Raw genomic sequence first — 25,975 nt, forward strand, 5'->3', positions numbered from 1 at the left:
CTCCATGGACCCCACACTCCTGCACAGAAGACCAGGAACAAATAAATGTGGCACCCTGGCCTTTTCTAGGACTAGGGAGGGTGAGCCATAGTGCATACACCCAGGTGCTCACAAGGACCTGGGATAACAACATGCAGAGTGGCTGGCAGACCAACCATAGACAGCCTAGGAGAGCCCTCTGTCCACCCACTAGACCAGGTGCAAACAGCCCAAGCCTTCAGTGAGAGCCACCACGTGAGGCAGGGCCTTCCCCTGTGAAAGCTTAAGTATTTGTTTTACAATAGCAAAGGTATTATAAACCGTCATTAACAACGGATACAATGCCATTCAACACATTTCTAAGTTGTTTTTGATCTTAAGCACTGAACTGGGGCCAGCTGGAAATAGGGCCACTCACACACCTTGTTTACTCTCCGGGGATAGTACTTTTGCAGTTCCAAAATCTGTGATCTGGATGTGCATGTCTTCATTTAACAAAATGTTTTCTGGTTTCAGGTCCCTGTGAAAGCAGATTTTTTACAACTGAGATGAAATATTTAAATAGTAATGTTATTACACACTCTAAGTTTTGCTGAAAACAAATGAACTGATTAATACTTAGAATCTTTATGAACGAACAACCAAGAACACAAGTCTATAAAGTTCATACTGAACAAACATTAACTGCATTTAATGAGTACATTCAAATTACATTACTTCATAAATGCATCTGTCATTTTCAATATACTTTTTATTAAAGTGTAATCCATCATTTTTAACCCATAAGAGAAAGATCTTTGAAACCGATTGTGGTCATTTCACAATATATATAAAATCAACCATGAGAGACGTCTGGGTGGCTCAGTGGTTGAGCGTCTGCCTTTGGCTCAGGTCATGATCTCAGGGTCCCGGTATCAAGCCCGGGGATAGGCTCCCTGCTCAGTGGGGGAATCTGCTTTTCCCTCTTCCTCTGTCCTTTACCCCCTTGCTTGTGTTCTGTCTCTTGCTTACTCTCTCTTAAATATTTAAAAATCTTTAAAAAAATTTTTTTTAAATCAGCCATCATGTTGTACTTCTTTATACAGTGATAAATGTTCATTGTTTCTCAATAAAACCAGAAAAAAGGATTAAAATGATAAATTTTGTTATAATAAAAAACAATAACAACAGCACATTTGAACACTTTCAATTTGACAGTATCAGAAAGTCGACAAGAGCGCATTCGAACACTTTCGATTCAACAATATTAGAAAGTCATGGAAAATGAGATGAGAAATAAGTACCCATGAAAGCTACAAGGTGGGGAGTAGAAGCACCAGGGAGGATGGCCAAGAGAACCACCAGCCTGGCAACTTCACCTGGCTCAGAGACGCCTGTGAGTCTCAACATCAGGTGACATCAACTTCTCCTTAGTTCTCACAAGGAGGCCTCCCACTCCTCCAGAAAATCAAGCAGAGCTGACCCCGAAGCCTGGGGAGCAGAGCCCACAGGCCGCTGGTGTGGTACCTGTGAATGATGCCCTTGCCATGCAAGTACTCCAGAGCTGACACCATCTCGGCCGTGTAAAACCGGGTGCATGTCTCATCGAATGAGCCAATTTTGCGAATATATTTAAGTAGTTCTCCATTTTTGGCATAACTAAGACCAAAGTCTAAATGTTGCATTGTTAAGGAAGAGTATAAAAGTCATTTTTTAAAACCAACCTTATAGCCCAATAGAAATATTTTTAATTAATGAGAACTGAAGATACCTTGGGCCTGAGACAGCAGCCCCTCTTCAGATCAGACTCTGCAGTGACCACACCCACAGCCACGGGAGCTGATAGGAATCCCTGGTCCCAGCTCAGGTTTCTCATCAAGAACACAGTGACACATACTCCTCAGCCCGCCTGCTCCTTCTGGAGCAGAAGACAGAAGACACCTACAGGCTCAGTGAAGAGAAGCCCTAAGAGAGAAAGTGGCCAGAGCCTGTGGCATACGTGCCTCTTTGCAGGTTTCAGCAAAGGAAGGGGGCCCTCCATCCTAATTCAGCCTCCCAACCTGCACCACAGAGGACCACAGCATTTACTGAGCACCAACTGCGTTCCACAGTGTGCCGAGTCAATTCACGTAAAGGTTTCTCAAGTGCATGCTCCTGTCCAAGTATAAAATAACAAGTTTTTAAGAGAAATGCCATTTTATTATCTTTTTGATCCCATCTATTTATTGGCCACTCACTGGGGAGAGACATGAGGAACACAGGCATCTTTCCCTCAGACACCAGTGTGGTGGGATTTGCTTCCATTCTTCCTCAAGAGGATTATAGACTGGAACAATAAATGGATCCCATATAACAGCTTCCTCTTTAAAGCACCAAATATCTGCACCTACCGGTACTTCACTGCCCCCTAGCAGCTAGGGGACACGGGGACAGAGGAGGCCTCACTGCCCTAGGTAGTGGCTCTGAGGGCAGGAAGGGGTGGCCCACGCTCAAGATCTTCCGTATGGCTTCTGTTGGCCAGGGCACTACTGTCTCCCATCAAGGAGAGAGTTTGACGCTGCAGGGCAGTGAGGACAAGCCCAGGATGGAAGGGACCAGTGACCAAAGCTGCCCAAACCTGTCTCTGATACAGCCCCACTTGTGGCCACTCAAGCCCTTCCAACTAGGATAATAGGAACCTGAAGCAAAAAAAAAAAAAAAAAAAAAAGAACGAAATTCCCCCCAAGAGCATGCCTTCTTCATGGGGAAATCAAAGGGTTCCAGCCAGACCCCTTTGCAGCTCGTGGTGTCCCTGGCCTCCTCACCAGTGACCTGCAGACTCTGGCCTATCTGACCCCACACAGAAGCTCGGCACTGGCTGGGCAAGCAGCCCCACCTGGACTAGCAGGGAACCTCACTGAGGAGTGCCCAGAAGCCTGCAGTCTATGTGACAGGCTCAACCTTGTCCACAGGCACAGGGCTTTTTTGAGCTTCGAGGGATTTGCCCCTCATCTGACCACTCCGAGTTCCTATTTCCTGTGTGAAAGACACTTCTAGTTCTTTGCTCAGTTGTGAACCTAAGGGGACCAAAAGGTTTTGAACATAACAAATGTTGAGGATGCTGGCTCCAAGCCCATCTTGCCTCCAATCACACACCTTCTTCATCCCCAGAAGTATACTCCCAGACCTCCTCAGTCCATTTCACATCCTAGAACATTTCTCCCTCCTTTGGCACAGCCAATGGCCCAGGGCAGGGAGGAGGGGGGCTATTTTCTCCAATGAAGTGGGTAAATTCCTGGAAGGATGAGCAAAGACTAGGTCTTTAATAGAGCCTGGTAAGCTCAATGCCTGTACTTGACAGAGGAACCTGGCCCAGAGAGGTTAAGCAACTGACTCAAGGTCATGAAGCCAAGGAAGGACAAAAGTGGAGCCCAGGCTCCTAAGGCTTAGAGTACTACTCCTGTCCCCAACCTGTAAGAGGGGACACACAATGATGAGCAGCCATGAAGAGGACCCTTCAATGTCCTCATGGGGCCACTGAGGGCTGCCGCGCAAGCAGTGACAGCAGCTTAGTGGGGACAGGATTGCTGGAACCAGGCAGAGGCAAACATTCTATAATCCCTAAACAAACCAACAAGGAAACCCCATTCTGCCATTCTATATGCCTGTGGCTACTAGACCACTTCACTGCTCCCCTTAAAGGTGGAACCATTAGGCAAAACTCACCGTGTGTGCTACCTGGACATCCTCAACTCTCTTGAAAGACCCTCCCCACTCCCAGAACAACTTGCACCAGGGCCATTCCAGAGGGCAGACACAGGCCCCAGGTACTTGACCACACAGCAGCATGATCTCGCTGCCCAGCAACCCCCCTACTGGAAACCAACTGGCCCTGTGGCCCCCTGGGGTCTGCCCTCTCCACTCACTGGCAACACCCCACCTCCTGCATGCCAGTCTGTGTGGGGGTGAGTTGGGCTCAGGTCTCAGAACTCTTCCCTCAGAAGTGCCCTCCAGTGGCCAGCCAGCCCACGGATGCCCCCCAGCCCTGAGTTTGCATGCTGCCCTGACTCCTCACCAAGCTCCACCAGCACCTACTCAGCAGCAGCCAGCACCAACAGGTATATCAAATGCCAACGCCACACATACCTCCAAGCCTGGTCTCTCCTGCCTCAATTACAGCACCCCTTGCCCCTCCCCCGACTCCGAGGGCCCACACCCAGGAGCCCCACTGCCTGGCTCACCTACAGGAGCCTTTGGCACCTGCCACAGTCATAGCAAATGCTGCTTCTTTCTAGCCCCTCGGGACTCCCTGCACACTTGGAAGAAAATCTGTAATTCTCACCAGGCCTCTAGGGGAGGAGAAGCTGGCCCCTGCCCAGCCTTTTCGCCCCACCAGCATAGGAAGCACTCCAAGCTCTACCCAGGTCTCTGGCCGGAGCAACACTTTCCTTCACCCTCTTACCTGCCCCCTCACTGCCCTTGCTCCCTCAAGTCTACTACATGGGCACTGATGGTCTAGGTATGTCTAACTCCTCCAGGGAATGTAGACTCCACAAGGGCCGAGCCTTCTCCACCTCTTCACCAGCATATTCCCATCGCCTGGCACTCAACAAAAACTTCTCAATAAGCAAAAAAACAAATTCAGCTGACAGTTGAAGGAGTCAGAAAATGATGTTGAAGGGGGAGCGGGATGGAGCAAAGTTCTAAACCAGAAGACTCTGTGTAGAAAGAGGCACGGGGAAAGCCTTTGGGGGGGAGCCAAGCCCTTACAGGGACCGGCTTTAATGAGGGGGTGGGGGAGACACTGAGGACACCTGAGGGCAGGAGAAAATAACTAATGCCAAGACTGAGATTGAAGCCTGAACAAGCCCCAAGGCAACTCCATTTGACAGCTAACCTCTGACCTCTTTTGGTGGAAGAGAAACCAAAAGAGCATCCACTGGGACTGAGGACAGAGTCATTGGGGCACCTAGGGGCTGGGAAAAACTGCAGGAAATGGCTGTGGAGTGAGGAGAAATTGGCCAGCCAGGCCACATGGGCAGGTCTTGGGACAACACACCACAGTGTGGCCATAGTGCCTTGGTGCTCTGTCTCCTCTACTCCCTAAGTAAAGGTAAAAGAGGGGGTAAAAAAAACATCGCTCTAGGGGTTAGAGGAGAAATCAGGGAGCCAGAGAGGCCCTCAGAGGAAGCAATCAGTGGGGTGTGACAGCACTGCTGGAGAGCTGGAAGCACTGGGTGATCAGAGCTCTCCACTGACAGATAGCAGATGGAGGCAGGGCCAGGGGAGGGGTGAGGGGAGGAAGGAGGGAGGAGGGGGGGCTGGAGGGCCTGGGGAGGACAATGTTCTTGGTACTAGAAGAAAGAGTTTGGGCTCCTGTGGGCGGCTCCCTGGACTTCTCACCTGGGGGCTAAGCCTAGTGAAGATGTCCCTTCCAACCAAACCCCCAAAAATCCTTCCTCCCTCACTTCCCTGCTTTGAGCAGAGGACTTGACGTCTGATGGATATTCCAAGGACACCAGTTAGAAAAATAAGCGAATGCCTCTGAATAAATGTCTACCTACCACGGGGTTAAAACAATAACAATCCTTTATATACAACGCTTATAAAACAAAAAACCTCAAAAAGGTTTATGATGATTTCCCTCAAAGTAATGTCCTACTTTAGTCAATGTTAGCAATCCCAAAGCAAAATGATGTGAATTTATTTGTATTTAGAATATGTCGACCTTGTCCTTTCCAGGGAAGGGACTTGTGAAAATACACAAGAGGGTCATGATTCCAAACAGTACAGGGTCAGTGGTGTGATTTAGAAGGCTCTGACTGTTCAAAGGATACACAGCTTTTCATCATCCTGAAATGTGAAGTAAAGTTTAACAAAGAACGGGTGATCCAGGCGTGACATCACGTCTCTCTCTCTGGTTACATACGGGACCTTGTTCTCTTTGATAATGTGACGTTTCTCTAGAATTTTAACTTAAAGTAAGAGAGAAGCAAGTTACTTCAATTGATAATGGTAAAACTAAAAACAAAACTCATAAAGGTAACTGGTACAAATTAAAGTTTTTCACAAAACATACCCACCGGCTTTGTGGTCTCTAAGACCAACAGCATCCCACCCCCTGCGTCCTAGACATACAGCCCCCTAGACTTAGTACTTACTAGCATATTCCCTTGAGGTTGCCAGTTCTCGGGCTAGAACAACCTGGTTTAGGAAGAAAAGGGAAAAAGAGAAGAGAAAGAAATACTCAGTGTAACCTGCGTATCAACTCTCACAAGTCACCTTGCAGCCAACCACACAGGCTAACCTGCCCCCACCATAAAGTTACATTTAAGTATCTGAAATTACATTAAAATATATTTGTCCTGTGCTAACAAATTTGACAGGATGTCAACGACTAAGTTAATGTGTTCTAATAGACAGCAAACGCAGAGATCAATTAACTGCCTTCAGAAGGTTCTTGATCAGCTGCTAAGTTCCCCTGGTGCAGTGAAGTACACATTCAGGAACATTTTAGACTAACGTAACCCTCACAGATAGTAGAAAGAAACAGCAAACAATACCTCAAATGAGTCCTGGGAATTCCTTCAAAAAATAACTCTTAAGAATATGTTCATTGTAAAAAGCCGCCCCGAATTTGGGTTTTTTCAAATAATTGTGACCATACCTTTCAGCTGACACTGTGCTCAGGTACGGTACGCTCTCCCTGCCAGCGAGAGCACAGAACTGAAGCTAAACAGGGCACACTGGGAGTGCCTCCTGCAAGCCTCACCTCCCACTCAGGGTGCAGTCCCACTTCTGACAGGGCCTTCTCAGTAGCAGAGCTAAGGATTGTCCTCAAATTCCATTCTGGGGACAGAGAACCAACGGGACATAGCACAACATGGGAAAGATATTTCTACACGAGCAGCTCCTGACCACAACTGAGCACCAACTTCTACATGCCTGATGAAGCCAGCTGTCTGGGAAGCGGGGTGGCCTCCACCCACCACACAGTTGAGGCAGAGAATGGCCCTCCTAGATACCTGCACAAAGGGATGGCCCAAGGACCAGAGTGCAGATGGAAACCTGTCCAAATCCTGAGGGATCCCTGGGCCTTCTGGGAAGACCTTTGGGAGCCACAGGCCAGATTCATCCCACTACAGAATTCCCCAGCAGTGATCCTGGGAAAGCACTGTGTGAAATACCTTGCAGTTATTAAGAAGAATGGAGTTGGATTATATGTGCTCAAGTGGAAAGATCTCAGAGATCTTTCTAGAGGAATATACCTATGCAGGCTGTTCTCAAGCACCGGGAGGTGATGGGCAGGGGCTGGGGAAAGATACTCCCTCCCTAGGTTGTGTTTATGAAATATTACATTTCTTCAGGGAAGCACGTACTAGCTACTTAGTAGGAAAAAAGAAGAAAAAACTATTAGAGAGTACTAATAATTAATGGGATCATTTCTGAAGGAGGCACTTAAGAATCTTTCTGTTGTGTGAATTCAACATTTCACATGCAGGTTTCCTTATGGGCAAAGGGCAGAAGTATCCCTCTTCCCAGAGAAGAAGACATGACACATCCCTCCACAACACCAGAGCCAACAGCAGGGCTAATGTGGATGTCAAGATCACCCCTGGAGGGCCAGGCAGCAGCAGGCTGAGCCTTCCCACTCTCCAGGGCCAGGCTCGGCCAAGCGCAGATCCTGCCCAGATCCTGCCCAACCTGGAAACTGCCGCTGGTCCTCCACCCTCCCCTGGAAATCTAATTTTAAGTGGTCTCTATTTCAAGAGTTATAAGACCTAAGGGTAGCACATATAATTTGAGACCCAGGGCTGCAGGATTCCGAACAGTGCCAGAAAGAAGCCTCCAGCTCCTGGTGCTTTTCCCCAGCACCTCCCTCAGTTCAAAAGGACCAGGGATGACAAGAACTAGAACTGGAGCTTTTCAACACCAGGAGTGCATCACCCAGAATGGATGGTGCCTACTTTCACCTGCTATGCAGACCCATGGACAAGGGGCAGTTTCACATATAAGTGATCATTTACCGGTTGAGATAAATGTCCATGAAGCACAACTGAGAAGAGGGAACGCTCCTTCTTTTACTGGACTATTTTAAGTAATCATGCAGAACACCCAAGGTTCTTTTCAAAAGTGCTGCTTCTTTCTGAGAGGATCTGTGAATACCAGAAGTATTGGGGACCATGCTCATAGCCGAAAAGTTTTATCGGGCACAATTCTTTCATAATTTAACAAACTGCCAATTAAAAATCTAAATTAAGGGATGCCTGGGTGGCTCAGTGGCTGAGCGCCTGCCTGCCTTTGGCCCAGGGCGTGATCCTGGAGACCTGGGATCGAGTCCCGCATCAGGCTCCCTGCATGGAGCCTGCTTCTCTCTCTGTCTCTCTCTCTCTGTGTCTCTCATGAATAAATAAATAAAATCTTTAAAAAAAAATCTAAATTAAAAATGTAAGGGGAGGGCTGCCCTGGTGGCTCAGCGGTTTGGCACCGCCTTTAGCCCGGGGCCTGATCCTGGAGACCCGGGATCAAGTCCCATGTCGGGCTCCCCGCATGGAGCCTGCTTCTCCCTCTGCCTGTGTCTCTGCCTCTCTTTCTCTCTGTGTCTCTCATGAATAAATAAATAAAATCTTTAAAAAAAAAAAAAAAAGTAAGGGGAGCAAAAGGCTAACACTGATGAAAACCAAGTCGGGAACATGGCAAGCTGTAAAACTGCACGTTCTTCTGTATAGTTTGCAACATTTCATGAATTTGTGAAAGGAAGCAGGGGAAACACACTTTACATAAGGTTTCTTTCTGGAGGGTGGACAAAAAGGCCCTGACCGTTGCACAGGCCTCCCCACAATCTGCACAAGCCCCCAGCCCCATCACCGCCCCATGGGGCTCACACCTCAGCAAATGGGCTGCACTAAACCTTTATTTCTTCGCTTAAAAAGGAAAAATGCCACAAGACAGGCACAATTCACTCAGGTAACAAACAGAGGTGCCTTGCATGTGATGTGCTGATGTAGACTGAAGCCAAGGCTGCGAGAACCCAGAGACTAGCAGGGCTAGCCCCTATGGGGAGCCTGATGTGGGACTCAATCCCAGGACCCTGGGATCATGACCTGAGCCAAAGGCAGATGCTCAACCACTGGGCCACCCAGGCACCCTTATATATCATTTTAAATAAGAGAGAAATACCACAAAAAGAGAGAGAGAGAGAGAGAGAGAGAGAGAGAGAGAGAGAAATAGTAAAGGTCATTAAATGATTCCCAAAAGCTCTGAAGAGATACTGATACTGATACTCTCAAATGAAGGGGCAGAAAAGCTTCAGAAGACCTTGCTAATGGGACTTAAGGACATAGGATGGAATCTGTTGATGACTGGTTAGAATAAAAACTAACTGCATTACAAACCAAACCAGGGGCACCTGGGTGGGTGGTCAGTGGCTGAGCATCTGCCTTTGACTCAGGTCATGATCTCAGAGTCCTAGGATCAAGTCCCGCGTCAGGCTTCCCACAGGGAGCCTGCTTTTCCCTCTCCCTGTGAGTCTCTCATGAATAAATAAATAAAATCTTTTTAAAAAACAAACCAAACCACAAAACAATCAAGATGCCTTTTAAAGCTTTCATCTATAAAACCAAGGCTTAAATATTTTAACCATGTGATCTACTTGGTAGTAGCTGGCACCAAATGACCCTCTGCAACCGGAGTAGAACTCCCGAGGGGTCTGAGACCCCCACCCCCTGGGGAAGAATATAGCCCTGGTAATTGGGTCCCCTAGCTCCAAGTCCTGAGTAAAATCAGCCTTCCCAAAGAAATACACTCATTCAAGAAACAGCAGTTGTATATACTCACTGTGGAAAAAGAGCCTTCACCAAGAATTTTCCCAAATTTGAAGTCTTCAGGCCGTTTCTTCCGAGGCTGTGGTGGCGGCTGTGTGGTGTGTTGCAGCGAGTTGGTGCTCGGTCGAGACTCAGCCGCGGTGCTGTCCATGGTGGGGGCCTGTCTGCTACCACCACTGGGAATGCCGGGGGCCGTGCCGGACTCAGTCTGGGTCCTCACCATTGATGGGGACGGGCAAGAACATAACACCACACTGGACTGGATAGGAACGGTGTCATACTGGAGGACAAAGGAAAAAGAGGTAAGACTCAAAGCAGCTCAACTTTTCCTACATGTCTGAACTAAAGTGTTAACATTGTTATAACACGAATGCTACCAAGTATTGGGCAGGCCATCTGACTTTCTGCCACAGGATTCAGGCCACCGCTCTCCTCTCCCAAGTCCCTTCCCTGCTCAAATCCCAACCCTTACCCCCGATCCTGCTGCCCAGCACCCTCATCGTCCATCACCTATCTGCCTCCCCCTCCTCCCTCAGTCAGCACTGAGTGAATCTCCAATTACCCCCCAATCATGGCCATTTGGCCTTCCCATCATTGCCCAACCTCAATGCTACCTGCAGTCAACCCCAACCCACGAAGGAAGCCAGTCCAAACTCTTTGACCATGGTGTCCCCATCCAAAACTCCTTGCCTACTCACCCATTCATACCTCATACAAGACTGGACACACAGAAGGTACTCAATTAGGGCTTGAACAAACAGATTGGTTTAAGACTATATCCCAAACTAAAAAGAATTTTAACCTAGAAGTAATAGAACATGGAAGTAGAACTTCATGGAAAGAAGAGTCCAAGAACTGTCAATTACACATAAAAGTTATAGCTGAGGGGCGCCTGGGTGGCTCAGTCAATTGAGCATCTAATTCTTGAGCTCAGCTCAGATCCTGATCTCAGGGTCTTGAGTTCAAGTCCTACAATGGCCTCCACACTGGGTGGGAAGCCTACATAAAAAAAAAAAAAAATTACAGTTGATAAAAATAAATAAGTTTCTCAAAAAAGATAGCAGTGGCATCACTGGTTACCAATCGGGAAACTACCTGATCAAGAACCCAGATGCTCAATTTCATCAAAGTTATCTCCAAACCAGGTAGTGTTAGGTTTTTAAATTATTTAAACAAATGAAACATTTAACAAATTTTATTTTTTAATAAAGTAAAATAAAAAGCCATAAAAAGGAAGTACTGATACATGCTACAAATTAAATGAACATGGCAAACATTATTATGCTCAATGAAAAGGGCCAGACATAGGGACGCCTGGGTGGCTCAGCAGTTGAGTGTCTGCCTTCAGCCCGGGGCGTGATCCTGGAGTCTCAGGATCAAGTCCCACATTAGGCTCCCTGCATGGAGCCTGCTTCTCTCTCTACCTGTGTCTCTGCCTCTCTCTCTGTGTGTCTCTTATGAACGAATAAAATCTTAAAAACAAAACAAAACAAACAAAAAACCGGCCAAACACAAAAGGCCACATACTGTGGGATTCCATCTCCACGAAATATCCAGAAGAGGTGGATCCAGAGACAGAAAGCAGGTGAATGATCATTAGGGGCTGAGCTGGAGAAGGGGGTTAGTCTGCTAATGGGTATGGGGTTTCTTTCTAGGGCGACAAAAAAACTCTAGAACTAGATCATGATGATGGCTATATAACCTTGTGAATACACTAAAACTCACTGAATTGTTTAAATAGATGAATTAATTGTACAGTATACAAATTATATCTCAGTAAGCTGCTACAAATACTTATATCACATATAACTGCACTGATTTATAAACAAGAACTCATTCAAATTTATAAGACATCAAGACTTTAAGTGAAGAAATGGACAGGCACCAAAAAAACTCAAGGAACCAAAAGATGAAAATATGCAAGGTATCCAAAGCCACGTTAAAGTGACCAGAGACAGCCCTGAATGTTTGTAATCAGGGGAAAGGTTGGAGGATGGATAGACAGAAATGACAATTAAATATGTTCACAACACACAGGAACAGCAAATGCTGGCAAGGCTAGGATAAAACAAGGTACTCCTCTAACAGCAGCTGGCACCAATACACCCATGGTGCTGTTATCTTGTCTTCTGGAAAGCAATTTGGTAATCTGTGAAGAAAGCAATGACAGAACAGTTGCCAATGAGACACAAAGAAATACTACAGACACGAGAAGAAATAGTAAAACTTTAGGTGGGTATTAAGAGAGGAATAGACAGGGAACTTGGGTTGGTCAGTCAGTTGGGCATCTTGCCTTCGGCTCAGGTCATGATCCCAGGGTCCTGCGATGGAGCCCCACATCGGGATCCCTGCTCAGCAGGGAGCCTGCTTCTCCCTTTCTTGCTCCCCCTACTTGTGTACATGTTCTCTCCCAAATAAATAAAAAATAAAAATATTTGTCTCAAAGTTAAATCAGAAATACATACAAGTTCACCCACAACCACAAAGAAAATTGCCCTTCCTAGCTCTGACTCTGCAGTGCTCTAGCAGTGACATTATGAGCCTACCCACCACCAGATTGTTGGAGAACACCACAAAATGAACCCAGAGCATCCAGATTGTTTCTAATAGTATTCCCCAGTAAAAGAACTCAGGGGAAAAAAAAAAAAAAAACCAAAACCAAAACAACTCAGGACAGCAGTCAACTCCATGTCTTAGAACAGAAAAATGGGAATATGGTATTTGTATCCTTTGCTATGTCTGAAAAGGAGGAGGCCTTCACAAGTGTCTGTGGTAGGAGGAAAGGGTAGGGAAACTGGGCTGGAGGGACTGTCACTCACTAGCCAAGCTGTGACTCTGTAAACCCTAAAAAGAGATCAGTAAGTACAGCTCATCAGAATAAGCCAAAATGGGAATGCCTGGGTGGCTCAGACGATGATGCCTCTGCCTTCAGCTTAGGTCACAATCCTGGGGTCCTGGGATCAAGCACCACATCGGGCTCCCTGTTCAGTGGGGAGCCTGCTTCTCCCTCTGCCTCTGCCCCTCACCCTGCTTATGCTAGTTCTCTCTCTCTCTCTCTGTCAAATAAAGAAAACCTTAAAAAAAAAAAAGCACCAACCAAAACAGAAAAATCCTTGAGTCTATGACGATTTTTGTCATACATAGGTGATAAGTGTATTGATACAATAAAAGCCTACTGATTACATTTCATTTTATAAATGTGAATGACTGGGATCCCTGGGTGGCGCAGCGGTTTGGCGCCTGCCTTTGGCCCAGGGCGCGATCCTGGAGACCCGGGATCGAATCCCACATCGGGCTCCCGGTGCATGGAGCCTGCTTCTCCCTCTGCCTGTGTCTCTGCACCTCTCTCTCTCTCTCTGTGACTATCATAAACAAATAAAAATTAAAAATAAATAAATAAATAAATAAATAAATGTGAATGACTAAGGGTGCGTGATCACGCAGAGCTCTATTTTTTGTATTGTTTGTTTGTTCATAAAGGATAGACAAACATTTCCTCTCCGTTTACAAAGGATCAGGAGACAACAGGGAAGTATGAAGAAACCAGAGTTCACGAACAGGAAGGGTAGGTGGCCACAGTAAGCAGCAGTGTGCACTGGGTGACAGCTCAGCCACCTCAAAAGGAAAGCTGAAGGAGAAGCTCGTCTGGAGATGCACTAATCACATAAAGTTAAAGACCAATCTAGAGAGAACATCCTGCTCCCCAGACATGACAAGTGCAGAGGCAGAGAGGGCAGCAGGCACCCGGACAGCCCCCACAGTGCTGCACAAGCCTCTCTTCCAGCAGACACACCGTGCTCCAACTCCCAGCCGAGGAATCACCACCGACAACTGGGAGGAGGCAGGCTTCTTGCATGTACAGGTCTCTGGAGAGCATTAGATGCATAGGCAAGGGGCAGGCCTACCTTGGAGATACTGTAGGCTCCCTTTCAGACCACTGCCAACAGAGTGAATGTCACAATAAAGAGAGTCAAATAAACTTCTTGGTTTCCCAGTATATATAAAAGTTATATTTACACTCTAATGTAGTCTATTACATGTGCAGTAGCATTATGTCCAAAAAAAGCAATGTCCATGCCTTAAATAAAAAATACTTTATTGCTAAAAAATGCTAACCATCAGAGAGCTTAGCTGGCTCAGTCGGTAGGGCATGAGTTCGAGCCCTATATTGGGTGCGTAGAGCTTACTTAAAAAAAAAAAAGACCTATCATCGGAGCTTTCAGGAAGTTATAATCGCTGATCACATATCACCATAACAAATATGATAATAATGGAAAAGTTTGAAATGTTGCGAGAATTACCAATATGTGACACAGACACACAAAGTGAGCAAGTGCTGTTGGAAAACTGGCACTGACTGGCTGGTTCAGGGTTGTCACAAACTTTGAAACTGTAGAAAACGCTGTATCTGTGGAGAGTAATCAAGTGAAGCTCAATAAAAGGAGCGACACCTGTGACCAGTGTGAGAAATTATCCCACACCCAGTACCAGTGGAACATTTGGAGAATGACTATAGTACACAGTACATATGTGACCAGTGAGACAAGTCCTCCAGCTGGACTGTGAGTCGAGGTGCACCATTTATTTATGGAAGACTGCTGTTTTCTTGAATGCTCGATGGCTGAGCAGTAAGCCAAGTATGCCTTACACATTTCATAAACACTCCACCTCACAAGAGGCACCAAAGGTTGGACCAAGCTCTGGGGTTCAGACAGTACCTTAACGGTTTGTCCCTTTATGACCAAAGCATACAACATAACAGAAGCCTAATCCAATTCAGTAACTTTCCCAGAGATTAGCAGGAATCTCTCTGTCCTCAGAGTCAGTTAAGTGGGGAAGTCACAGCCAGGCTAAGGCCCATCAAGAACTGTGACAGGCCTGGACTGTCCTCACAAGCCAGGCAGGCTACACTGCGAGTGAGAGCTATGCATACAGAGCTCTGGGCACTCATAGGACTCCTGGACACAGCCAAGGATACATGCTCCCTGGGCCTTTAGGTCATCCTGGGTGCAGACCCTCAGGCCCAGGACTGAGACACAGCTGGACTATGTGACCTAAAGGACACACAAGGGAGGAGAAGCGGGAAAGAGCCTGCAGTTCAACAGCACAGGGCCTGGGTACTACAGCAGTGTTGTGAACTAATCTGGCCACGGGTCCACTGGGCAGTCACCAAAGACCCGCAGATGAGGGGAGGGAAGAGTACTGCCTCTCTGTCATGCCCACCCGCACCCTCTCCACCTGTCCCAGCAAGTTCATAAATCTGATCAACATGGGCTCACCTAAATTCACCTATGTGCCCAGCCTCCTGTCAAGCAAGGCTCAAGGAGAGAGCAGAAGAGACACATGAGACAGTGACCAACACGGCTTTTAATTCAAAACCAGCAAGCGAAATACTGATCAAAATCTCAAACATTAGCAAAGGCACCAACATATCTGTCCTGTGATTTGGCACAGGTGGGGGACAGCCCATGGCTTCATCTCAGTGGGCAGAACCTCAGCCCTACAGGTGAGGTAGGTAACATCCAAGAGCAATAAAGAGTTTCCCAAAGGGTGAGCCACTATGCCCAAGGGAGGCAGGGCATCGCAGGCAGCAGGTGTCCACAGCCACAGAAAGTGAGGGGGCATTGAAGACTTGGGTGTGACAATCCCCAGCAAACTGGTTATTCTGGGGACAAAGGATCCTGGCATCAAACATCCTGGGAGAGCCTTAACAGGGTTAGGAATGCTTACACTGGCTTCAGAAGCACTTACCAAGAAAAGTCTTCAGCACAGACTTCCTGACTGCAAACTGACCAACATCCAATGCATGAATCTCACTCCCCTCAAAACGACGACCAGGTAAGTCTGATGAGTCTCTGGTTTACAAGCATGTATTCTTGAGAGCTTTCTTTCATCAAAGTGGTTTCTACAGTTATTAAAAGGTCTCCAAAAGAGATGGTCAAAGGAGATCACTGCCCCCTGAGCAGGTCCTACCCAGGCAGAGCAGCCCATGGGCCACACCTCTGCCTATTCCCAGGCTCTGCGGCAGGTTGCTGGCTACACTATGTGGCACACTGGAAACTAAAGCACTATCTTGATAGATGCGGACCTGACTCTACTACAGACCCCATGACATTGAGCAGCACCAGACCTGGTATAAGTGCAGCATCATGCTGGATAAAGCCTGCTCCCTTCCTGTCATCCATCCACAGGTGAGGATAGTAAGTGCCACAGAAAATGCCCAGGCCACCTGAGCAAGTGTGAGAGGAGATAGCAGGTGCCATGAGAACTGCAGTTTGAAAGTCAGGAGGTGTGTATGTCTTGTTGGGAGAGACAGAGTGAATGAGACAGGATTCAGACAGCAAACAGCTCCAAGGACAGCACTGCAGAGCAGCCACTTTCCCTGCACACCTGCAGTACCGGGTCTGCCACTGTATCCATACCTCTGCTGTAGAGGACTTCAAACCTGAAGCTGCAGCAGCCCAGTGCCAAACACACGGGGTCAGCCCAGATGTGCTATCAGAGCTCCTTCCCCAAATAAGTGCATGTTCCTGGCCACAAGCAGTGAGCATGACAACAGTTTCCATCTCGTGGAAATGGGGCTCATGCTGGGAGTTGCCAGGGCCATATTAAAGCACAACCCGGGGACGCCTGGGTGACTCAGCGGTTGAGTGGCTGCCTTCAGCTCAGGGTGTGATCCTGGAGTCTTGGGATCCAGTCCCGCATCACGCTCCCTGTGGGGAGCCTGCTTCTCCTCCCTCTGCCTGTGTATCTGCCTCTCTCTGTGTCTCCCATGAATATATAAAATCTTTAAAAAAATAAATAAAGCACAGCCCGCTAGGAGGGAGCCAACCACTATGAGCTCCTAGTTTTAGGAAGTTTGTGGCCACTGACAGATCTTCCATCCCAGTAGTTCTCAACTAAGGTGATTCTGCCCCCCCAAGGGACTCTCAGCAATGTCTGGAGGCATTTTTGAGTGCTGTTGCTGGGGGAGGGAGGAAGTCATACTGCATCTAGCAGGTAGGTTACAGAAATGCTGTAAATGTCTCACAATGAACAGGATGGCCCCACAACCAAGAATGATCAGGTCTGAGTGGCAACAGTTCCTGGGGGAGAGGTCCTGCTCTATTCTGGTGGACTCTTATGCTCCCTTCCCCAGGAAGAACTCCAGCAAGTATTCAGTGACCACCCTGAAAGCACTCAGCACTCAGGTAGGCCCTGGGTGCTATGAGTTCCTTCAGCCACTCCTTGGGGCAGGAGGGAGAAAGAAGTACAAGAACCAGAAGCTGGGATCTGTGGAGAGCAGCAGGTGTGCCCAGTCTGAAAAAGGCATGTGAACAAACCCTAATGTTGTGTTTGGGAGAGAACAAGAAACTCCCATGACCTAAACAGTATGCATGGCAGTGCTGACGAGGCTTTGCAGCAAAATACCCAACCAGGGGTGTGGCTTCACAGGACAAACCCCACCACCAATGTGCTCCCCGCCCTCTGGAGCTCAGGGGCAGTACAGGGACGTGGAACCAGTGGCTGGTGCAGGAACTGGAGGAGATGGGACAAAAGGGAGTGTGCACACCACTAACATGGGAACAGGGAGTTAACACCCCACTCCCTCAGCAGCCAGACACATTCAACTCCCAAGAGGGTAAGAACTGCAATCCAGCAAAGATGCACGAATCTGAAATGTCTCCACACAGCCCCTTGCTCTCCGGAAAGCAGTCACTCCAATAGCAGCTGCAAGGCCTGGGCTGGGGAACCGCAGGAGCACGGGCTATCTTATTCAGTTTCTCCGGGGTTCTGGGCTCAGCTGGCCAACACACAGGTTTTGGCTGGAACACTGCTTGACAATGCTGTTTCCAAATGCCAGCCTTTGACATTTCACTTGCTGTAAGATTATACTCAATATCTCTGATTTAAGGTTTTAGGTTTTTTTTTTTTTTTTTTTAAACTAATAAAATAAACTCTCAACTTGGACCTGGGAAAGAAAACCAGCTAGGAGCCCACTTTGCCGTAAAGAACACCATTTATTCCATGGTAAAGCAGGCCAATGCGAAATAAGAACACATCCAGCCAGAAGTGGCACATGAAGGGGGAAGCAGCTGAGCCCAGCAGACCTGCAGCCTCTCAGCCTGTCCCAGTATGACCGTTCCTGTGGGGAGTCACCTCTCCTGCAAGGAGCCCCCCCGGACGGCAGGGATAGGTACATTAAGACTTAAGACAATTCCACACACGTTATTCTTAGCACTGTACCTTGAAGGTGGTCTAGGACTGAGATCTTGGGTAGACAAACACAGTGTTCTGTATACTTCACAGAGACTAATCATGAGATAAAAGTTGAGCCCCAGTTATTCCCACCTGTAAACACGAATGCACCTGGTACTCTTACCTTTACTGGCAAGTTCACCCTGCCTCAAAACACAATTCCAATGAGAGGTTTGAAGGCATTAATCAGCCTCTCCTTTGAGAGACATACAGCACCTTGGCATAAATGAATATAAACTAGTCGTCTTACTCTGTTGTTGGCAGCTGGCTGAAACTGTCAGCATGCTCTGGAGCCTGAGCCAACCTGTGCCTGCTTTGTTTTGGCGGATACTGAAGTAGAAGGCTTGGCCATAGTGAGAAGAGAGAAACAGTGCATTTGCTCCAGAGATGCAGGAGGGTAGTGAGTGGCCCTGAAGCCAGGTAGAGCAGGGGCAGGGAGAGAACGCCAAACAGGTAGCACAGTCAGTCATAACCACCACTCCTTCCACCTCTAATTCACAGGACTCCACTGCTTTTCCCACCCCCAGCTCAACAGGATGATCGTTGTCTGCCACAGCTTACAGCACATCCAGCAATTCCTGTCCACAGTCCTGGGAGGGGAAGGGGAACTCCAAGACCTTGAATCCACCCAGTGTAGACCACTCAGGCTGCTGGGGAGGTCACTCTCCAAAGCCATGGGTTCTCTGTTACTTCATAGGAATATAAGTGCTCGTTTTGCTCATCAGAGTTTCCTTTTTTTTTTTTTTTTTAAGATTTCATTTATTTATTTGAGAGAGAGTGCATGCGCATGCAGTGGTGGTGTGTGTGTGGAAAGGGGGGTTGGGCAGAGAGACAAGCAGAATCTCTGCTGAGTGTGGAGCCCAACACAGGGCTCAATCTCATGACCCCAAGATCATGACCTGAGCTGAAGCCAAGAATCACATGCTGAAGTGAATACACCACCCAGGCACCCCACTCATCAGAATTTCTTAAAGGAAATAAATTAACTACATTATTTTTTTTAAGATTTTATTTATTTATTCATAGAGACACACAGAACAAGAGGGGGGTGGGCAGAGACACAGGCAGAGGGAGAAGCGGGCTCCATGCAGGGAGCTCCACGTGGGACTCGATCCCAGGTCTCCAGGATCATGCCCCGGGGCTGCAGGCAGCGCTAAACTGCTGCACCACTGGGGCTGCCCCAATTAACTACATTAATCCAAATAATAAACATTACCACTATGCTTGGAAGGGTCCAGGGGCATGGCCATAAGGCAGACATGGTCTCTGCCCCTAGAAAGCTACATCCTAATAGCGTTAATGGGCCTGATGTCATTTACAAAACTGGTTGGTTAAAGCTGTAAGGGTGGCACGAAAGAGACTGGCATGGGCGAGTGCTGGGGGTAAGAGGCAGACCTCTGACTTGGTGCTAGGGCCTCAGTTGGCAAGAGGCTTGGTGGAGGAAGTTTCTCAGGTGCTAGGAGTGGCCTCAGGTGGAGGGCCAGGGGAGTGCTGGCAGCTTAGATGGTGCTGCATGGCAAGGAAGAAAATATTCATGTATAGAAAGTAAAATGTAATGACAGCTAATCATGCATCACATTTTTTAAAAGATTTATTTATCTTAGAGAAAGAGAGCATGCACATGTACATGTGGAAGGGGGGATGGGGGAGAGAGAGAGAGAGAGAGAGAGAATCTCTAGCAGACTCTTTGCTGAGCATAGTCTGATGCAGGCCAATCCCACGACCCTGAGATCATGACCTGAGCCTGAAACCAAGATTTGGCTATCTCACCGACCACCCCCCACCCACCCGCCCCGTGCCCTGCAATACATCATACATTTTAAAGTTTCACTTTCCACTAATGTTTCAGACTCAAAATACTGCAGCCGTCACGAGTCAGAAAGAAAAGCCAGTCATTCTGAAATCAACATCCAAGTGCAGTATAGAAAGAACTCTGGATTTTTGAGATGGCAATAACAGATGCTATGAGACTGACAGACACTGACACACCTGCTTTGCCATTATGTGCTTTAAGTGAAACTCCAGGGCCTCAACACAGCTTCAGTAATTTGAGGCAAATTCAGTCCTCTTAAGACCATACTGCTTTATCCACTTCATCAACAAATGAAGTAGTTCACTGAGTAACTACTATGTGCCACGCACTGCTCTACGTACTGGAGATGTAACAAAGAACAAAACCAAGCATCTGCCTTCAGGTCAGGTCACGATCTCAGGGTCCTGGGATCAAGCCTTGAATTGGGCTCCCTGCTCAGCGGGAGCCTACTTCCCCCTCTCCTCTGCCCTCTGCCACTCTTCCTGCTTGTGCTCTTGCTCTGTCAAATAAATAAAATCTTAAAAAAAAAAAAAGCTACATTCCAATATGGCACACAGATACCCCAAAAAACAAACATCAGGTAGTGTTACAGTGTCAAATGATGATAAGAACTATGAGAAAGGGCAGCTCCAGTGGCGCAGCAGTTTAGCACCGCCTGCAGCTTGGGTGTGATCCTGGAGACCCGGGATCGAGTCCCATATCGGGCTCCCTGCATGGAGCCTACTTCTCCCTCTGCCTGTGTCTCTGCCCCCCATCCCCGAATAAATAAATAAAATCTTTAAATAAATAAATAAAAAAAAGAACTATGAGAAAAATAGGGCCAGGAAGGCAAGACAGGAGTATTTGATGTGAGTAGCTGTGAGATGTGCAAATTTAAACACAGAAGCCCTTACTAGGAAAGTGACATTGGAGCAAAGACCCAAGGAGATGGGGAAAGCTCTAAAGAAATCTGAGAAGAGCCTTCTCAGCAGCCCAGTTTGACCCACAGTACAGGCCACCACCAGACAGAACCCCTGGGTGTCAGAGCCCCTTAAACACCCCTTCTGGGTACCTCAAACTGTAGGGATGGGAGCCTGAGAAATGGGGCTGCCCAGAAGGGTACAAGCATCTCCTGAAACAGAGTGTGATGCTAGCCTAGCCACAGTTATACGGTCCCACATCAGCCCTGGGCTCTGAGATGCTGGCCACCAGACTACTACTGCTCTGGTGTCCCCTCTGCTCCAGCAATTACAGGCACAATGACACAGGAACCTGTCATAGGCAGCCTTTCTCCTTCATGGAATTCTGCAGTTTCCTTCCTGCCTTGGCCATCGCACAGCAGCCAAGCACCTCCGTGCAAGACCAACTCTCAGGGCCCCTCCCTGACAGAGATGTTTATAGGGTCAACTGTACGCTCCTGCTTTCTCTTCCCACAGCCTGGCATGTGTGTGTTTTAGCGATTAATTTTACCTCTGTAGTTAAGAAAGATAGCCACAGTGTTACTCTTTAAAGCACTTAGGCATCAATTGTGAAACAAAAAGCCTAAGAGAAAAGCCCTTTTAGTGTGAAAAGTCCAAATATTTTTTTTGTATTATAATTGTTATTCTAAACAGCCAATAAACATATATATATATTCTTTTACATCTTGTGCTCTCTTTGGCAGCACATATACTAAAAATATTCTTTTATATCTCAAGGTGGTACTTAGGCAGCATAATGGCACTGAGATGGTCTGCCACAATCGGGGCGGGGGGGGACAATGGCTAACTGGCAGCCCCACGGGGTGGGGGTCGGTCCCAAGGTGCCCCTTCTAGCCAGCCAGCACTCCACCCTATTGAGGCAGCATGGCTGGGAGATCCCAGGTGACCCAGGACCTGCGGGTGAGTCATTCCCTCCCGGCACAACCCAGTCAGCTTGCCACCCACCTGATGACCCAAAATTGTAGTAAGTAAATAGTTTGGGTTACTCAATAGCTTCTGAAATTTAAATTTCTAGAGAAATTTAAAGTAACAAAACCCTAGTTATGCCTATCCACTATCCCCATCCTCCCTAATAAAATGGAGCTGACCACAAGTTCTCAAGAACTTTGCCACCGTGTCACCATGAGAGTCACATCACTCGCCTTTCCTACATACACATGTGCACATCCCAAATCCAAGCCCCTCACACCCAAGGGAAGGCTGGGCGCCACGACCTGCTTCACCGGTTTCACACCAGTGGCTTCTCTGGCTCCCCATGGCCTACATCAATGCTGCTCCCTTCCTGCTAGGAGTTCCCCCACTAGCCATGCTCATCCCTACTGTTCCTTCCCCATTCCCCAGTACCAGCAGCCCTCAATCTCTCCCTCCCTCAGAACGAGATCCCCTTCTGTGTTTCCTTCTCCTGTCTCCTATGTGGCTGGTCAGGACAAGCCTCAGTAACTCCCTCACTGCTGAAAGATGTGGAAGATGTGTCTGGGGCACAGCTCTCTCGACAACAAGGAAGGACAGCTGCTCTCAATTGACCTGGGTTATGAGATTCATAGCCACTGACCTCTGGCAGCCTTGGGGTCTCTGGAAAAGGCAGACACACATGTCCCCCATGTGTCTTCTCCACATGAATCTCGTTCTGTGCATATTTGTGTGTCGTAGAGAATCAGTAAGCACAAGTGACACCTGTTGTGCTCACCTCACCTTTTCTGAGCAGGAACCACAAGCAGCCCTTCACAAGAAAGACTCTGACAGGAAGACAAGCGTGAGTCTTAACTGACATCCAGGGGTGCCTCGGTGGCCCAGTCTGTAGGGCGGCCAGCTCTTAATTTGAACCCCACGGGAACTCCACTTGAGGATCTTGGCCCCTCCCCATGTGTACGCACAAGCATGCACTAGTGCTCTCTCAAATAAATAAATCTTAAAAACAAAACAAAACCAAAACCAACAAAAAAAACAAAAAAAAACAACCTGACTTCCAAGTGAACTTGTAAAGTGGGTATTCTCTGTAGACTTGTTTCATACAAATTATATGTAAAAACTTAATAAATTTCAACTTCTTTAACAGTTTGAGTATTGAGTTCAACAGTCCCCTTTCAGAAGTAGAAACTTTCAAGGGAAAAATAATTTGAGACCAAGTTACATTTTCATATCCACCAAAAACATAGTAAGGCTCAACTGAACTACACACTACCTTGCTTACCCACTAAGAGTTAAGGAAAACATCAGCATCAATATATCCAGTGACCACCATTCACAACTGCTAAATATAACAAATATTTTTGACATACAGATTAAAACACAAACTTGGGGCAAAGGAGAACAAATGACCCACAGATTTCCTTCCCACATCCCGCCAAATCTCACACACCAGACAAGATAGCTTCACTAACCCTTAGGAAACTACCTACCAGGTTAGTTAGTTTCCTAGGTAGATGGAAGCTTATTTTTATTTTTTAAAGAGATTTTATTTTGGGGGGCACATGGGTGGCTCAGTGGTTGAGCATCTGCCTTTGGCTCAGGTCGTGATCCCAGGATCCTGAGATCGAGTCCCACATTGGGCTCCCCACAGGGAGCTTGCTTCTCCCTCTGCCTATGTCTCTGCCTCTCTGTATATCTCTCTCATGATAAATAAAATCTTAATTTCTTTGGGGGGGGGCACCTGGGTGGCTCAGTCACTTAAGCATCTGCCCTCAGCTTAGGTCATGATCCCGAGGTCCTGGGGTCAAGCCCCATGTCAGGCTCCCCACGCAGTGGGGAGCCTGCATCTCCCTCTCCCATTCCCCTCACTTGGGCTCACTGGCTCTGTTAAATCAATCAACCAATCAATCCTTTAAAGAAAAAAGATTTCATATTTAAGTAATCTTTACATCCAACATGAGGCCCAAATCTAAAACCCCGAGATCAAGAGTTGTATGTTCCACCAATTGAGCTGGCCAAGTGCCTCTGGAAGCTTATTTTTAAAATACAGAGCCACGTATTTTTAAAGCACCTCCCACAGTCAGTAATCACTGGTGGGAAAGCACAGGTGGGAAAGTGCAGGCAGGGGTGAGCAAGCTCAGCCAGGTCACAGGAGGCTATTGTCAGTGTCTGGGGAGAAGCCACAGTGACTCCCAGGGCTCCTGCATCTACACAGAGGATAAAGCTCAGCTGCAGAGGAGCTTTCTAACTCAAAGTAGTTTGAAGGTGGTTTTAAGATGGAAGACTCATGGTTTTTCCTCCTTTGTTTGAAAATGTAGTTTAGGGGATGCCTGGTTGGCTCAGTTGGTAAAGCATCTGCCTTCAGCTCGGGTCATGATTTCAGGATCCTGGGATCAAGCTCCATGTAGCGTACCCTGCTCAGTGGGGAGTTTGCTTCTCCTTCTCTCTCTGCCCCTCCTCCCCAGCTCAAGCTCTCTCCCAAATAAATAAATAAAATCTTTGGGAAAAAAAAAAAAAAGAAAATGTAGTTTAAAAACACTTCACAAGGAAAAATGTCTTATCCACTCATCCCCACTAACAGACATTCACTAAACCACTACTAAGAGCCCATCCTACCTGAGCCCTGGAGACTAGAAGGAGAAAAGGCAACAGCAGCTGGGTGGACACCAGGAGGCAGAGAAGGGATTTGCAAGAAGAGAACTGACTGGCAATTCTTAGATCCCTCCAGATGTTTCTTTATCTGTCTTATCTTTATCTCTTCAAGAAGGATAAAATGCAAATTAAGCAAGGATTTCAAACAAAAGAGCTTGGGAAGTCTGAGGGTGGACTCAGGGTTGGTGTGAGGAGAAAGTCTTTCACCTTGAGAGGAAGGCCACAGCTCTGCACCAGAGCCAAGGATTCAAAGCTGTGGGCCTACACTCCCCCTATCTGAGCAAGGCAAGTAGGTTCTTAAAACATGTTTTGGTTCTTAAGGGTCACACTGAGGAAGAATCTAATTCTGTGATACCACTAGAATAAATATCCAAAAGTTTAATCATTAGTTAGTTACTAAGCTGTTTAAACCTTTTGTGTATGAACTAGTAGTCTGGGCCTTGGATAGACAGACAAGTCGCAAGCACAAGTGAAGAGTTAACATGGAACTGTTGGAACTTGCACTCCACAGGGCCGATCTCAGCTTTGCTCCTCACTGGCTGGCTGACCTTGACAAGTTACATCTGTCACCACTCTGTGGCTCAGACTCCACCTCACAGCCAGGGATAAGGAGAACTAGAGTTCTCAGGCTTGCTGTGAGGATTTTAATATACATACATATATATGTGTATATATGTATGTTTATTCATTTGAGAGAGAGAAACAGAGATAAAGTGAACGAGCAGGAGAAACTCTGCTGAGTACGGACTTCCATTTGGGGCTCGATCACACCACCCCAAGATCATAACCTGAGCTGAAACCAAGAGTCAGATGGATGCTCAACCAATTGTGCCATCCAGGGCCCTTTACTGTGAAGATTTAACAAGTTAATCTATGCAAAGCCCACCAACCAGCCAACTCAGAGGGTGCGCAATAGAAGCGCTTTTATGATTAAATAACACAGAAGACACAAAGGTTTCCCGTCCAAGGGTCATCAGATCATAAAATAGGCCTTTTGAGACAACAAATGAAGCCTATCCCCTTCCCACTTATGGTTTATGTGTCTGAGTAAAACAGAATCAAATACATACTGTATTAGGAGGTCAAATTCTAACTCTGGCAGATAAAATGATACAGGAAGGGTGAACCCCCTAACCACCATGAGAGAAGCTATGATCAAAATCAGGCCCTTCTATGGTCAAGATGCTGCCACACAGCCTAAGGCTCCAGCTAGCAACTTCTCCCTGGGAAAGGATCCCAAACTCAAAAAGCTAAGTGGTCTTTAAATGCTGCCTGGGCAGAGTGTGCTCTGGAGCTCTGAAAGACTGCAAGACAGGTATAGCCAACACACCCCACAGTGGGAACACCTTTCTCTGGACTTCTGTGTTTGCAAGGGTGGGAAGCTGCCATCAATCAGACCAGCTCATCCCAAAGGAACGCTGTTCTCACATCAACTGGCTGCACTGGCAAAGAACATTTCTGGAAGAAACTCCTCTCACCCCAAGAGATTCCATCAAGCCAGGCCCAGCAACCACTACTGACTCCCTAACACCCCTGAATTCCACCATGAAGAACTGTGGTGGAGTAGCAAAATCAAGGACCCAAGTTCTAGATTTGAGACTTAGCTGAAACCAGGGTAACCATGGGTAAGCCATACTCTCTGA

At 47.2% G+C, this 25,975-nt stretch overlaps 1 protein-coding gene across 7 annotated transcripts in view; it reads right to left on the minus strand.

The window, feature by feature from the left end:
• The window catches only part of PDPK1 (3-phosphoinositide dependent protein kinase 1), a 79,396-nt gene that overhangs the window by 33,347 nt on the left and 20,074 nt on the right, over positions 1–25,975 (minus strand). For all 7 annotated transcript variants that reach the window (XM_025416880.3, XM_025416878.3, XM_025416876.3 and 4 more), the window contains exons 2-6: positions 9,775–10,041; positions 6,099–6,141; positions 5,775–5,912; positions 1,486–1,630; positions 402–499 (exon numbers count right to left, since the gene is read on the minus strand). In XM_025416880.3, coding sequence (XP_025272665.3) covers positions 402–499; positions 1,486–1,630; positions 5,775–5,912; positions 6,099–6,141; positions 9,775–9,984 — 634 coding nt within the window. In that variant the 5' untranslated portion in view covers positions 9,985–10,041. The remainder of the gene's footprint in view (positions 1–401; positions 500–1,485; positions 1,631–5,774; positions 5,913–6,098; positions 6,142–9,774; positions 10,042–25,975) is intronic.

Source organism: Canis lupus, chromosome 6, assembly GCF_003254725.2.
Source record: "Canis lupus dingo isolate Sandy chromosome 6, ASM325472v2, whole genome shotgun sequence".
Lineage (NCBI taxonomy): Eukaryota > Metazoa > Chordata > Mammalia > Carnivora > Canidae > Canis > Canis lupus.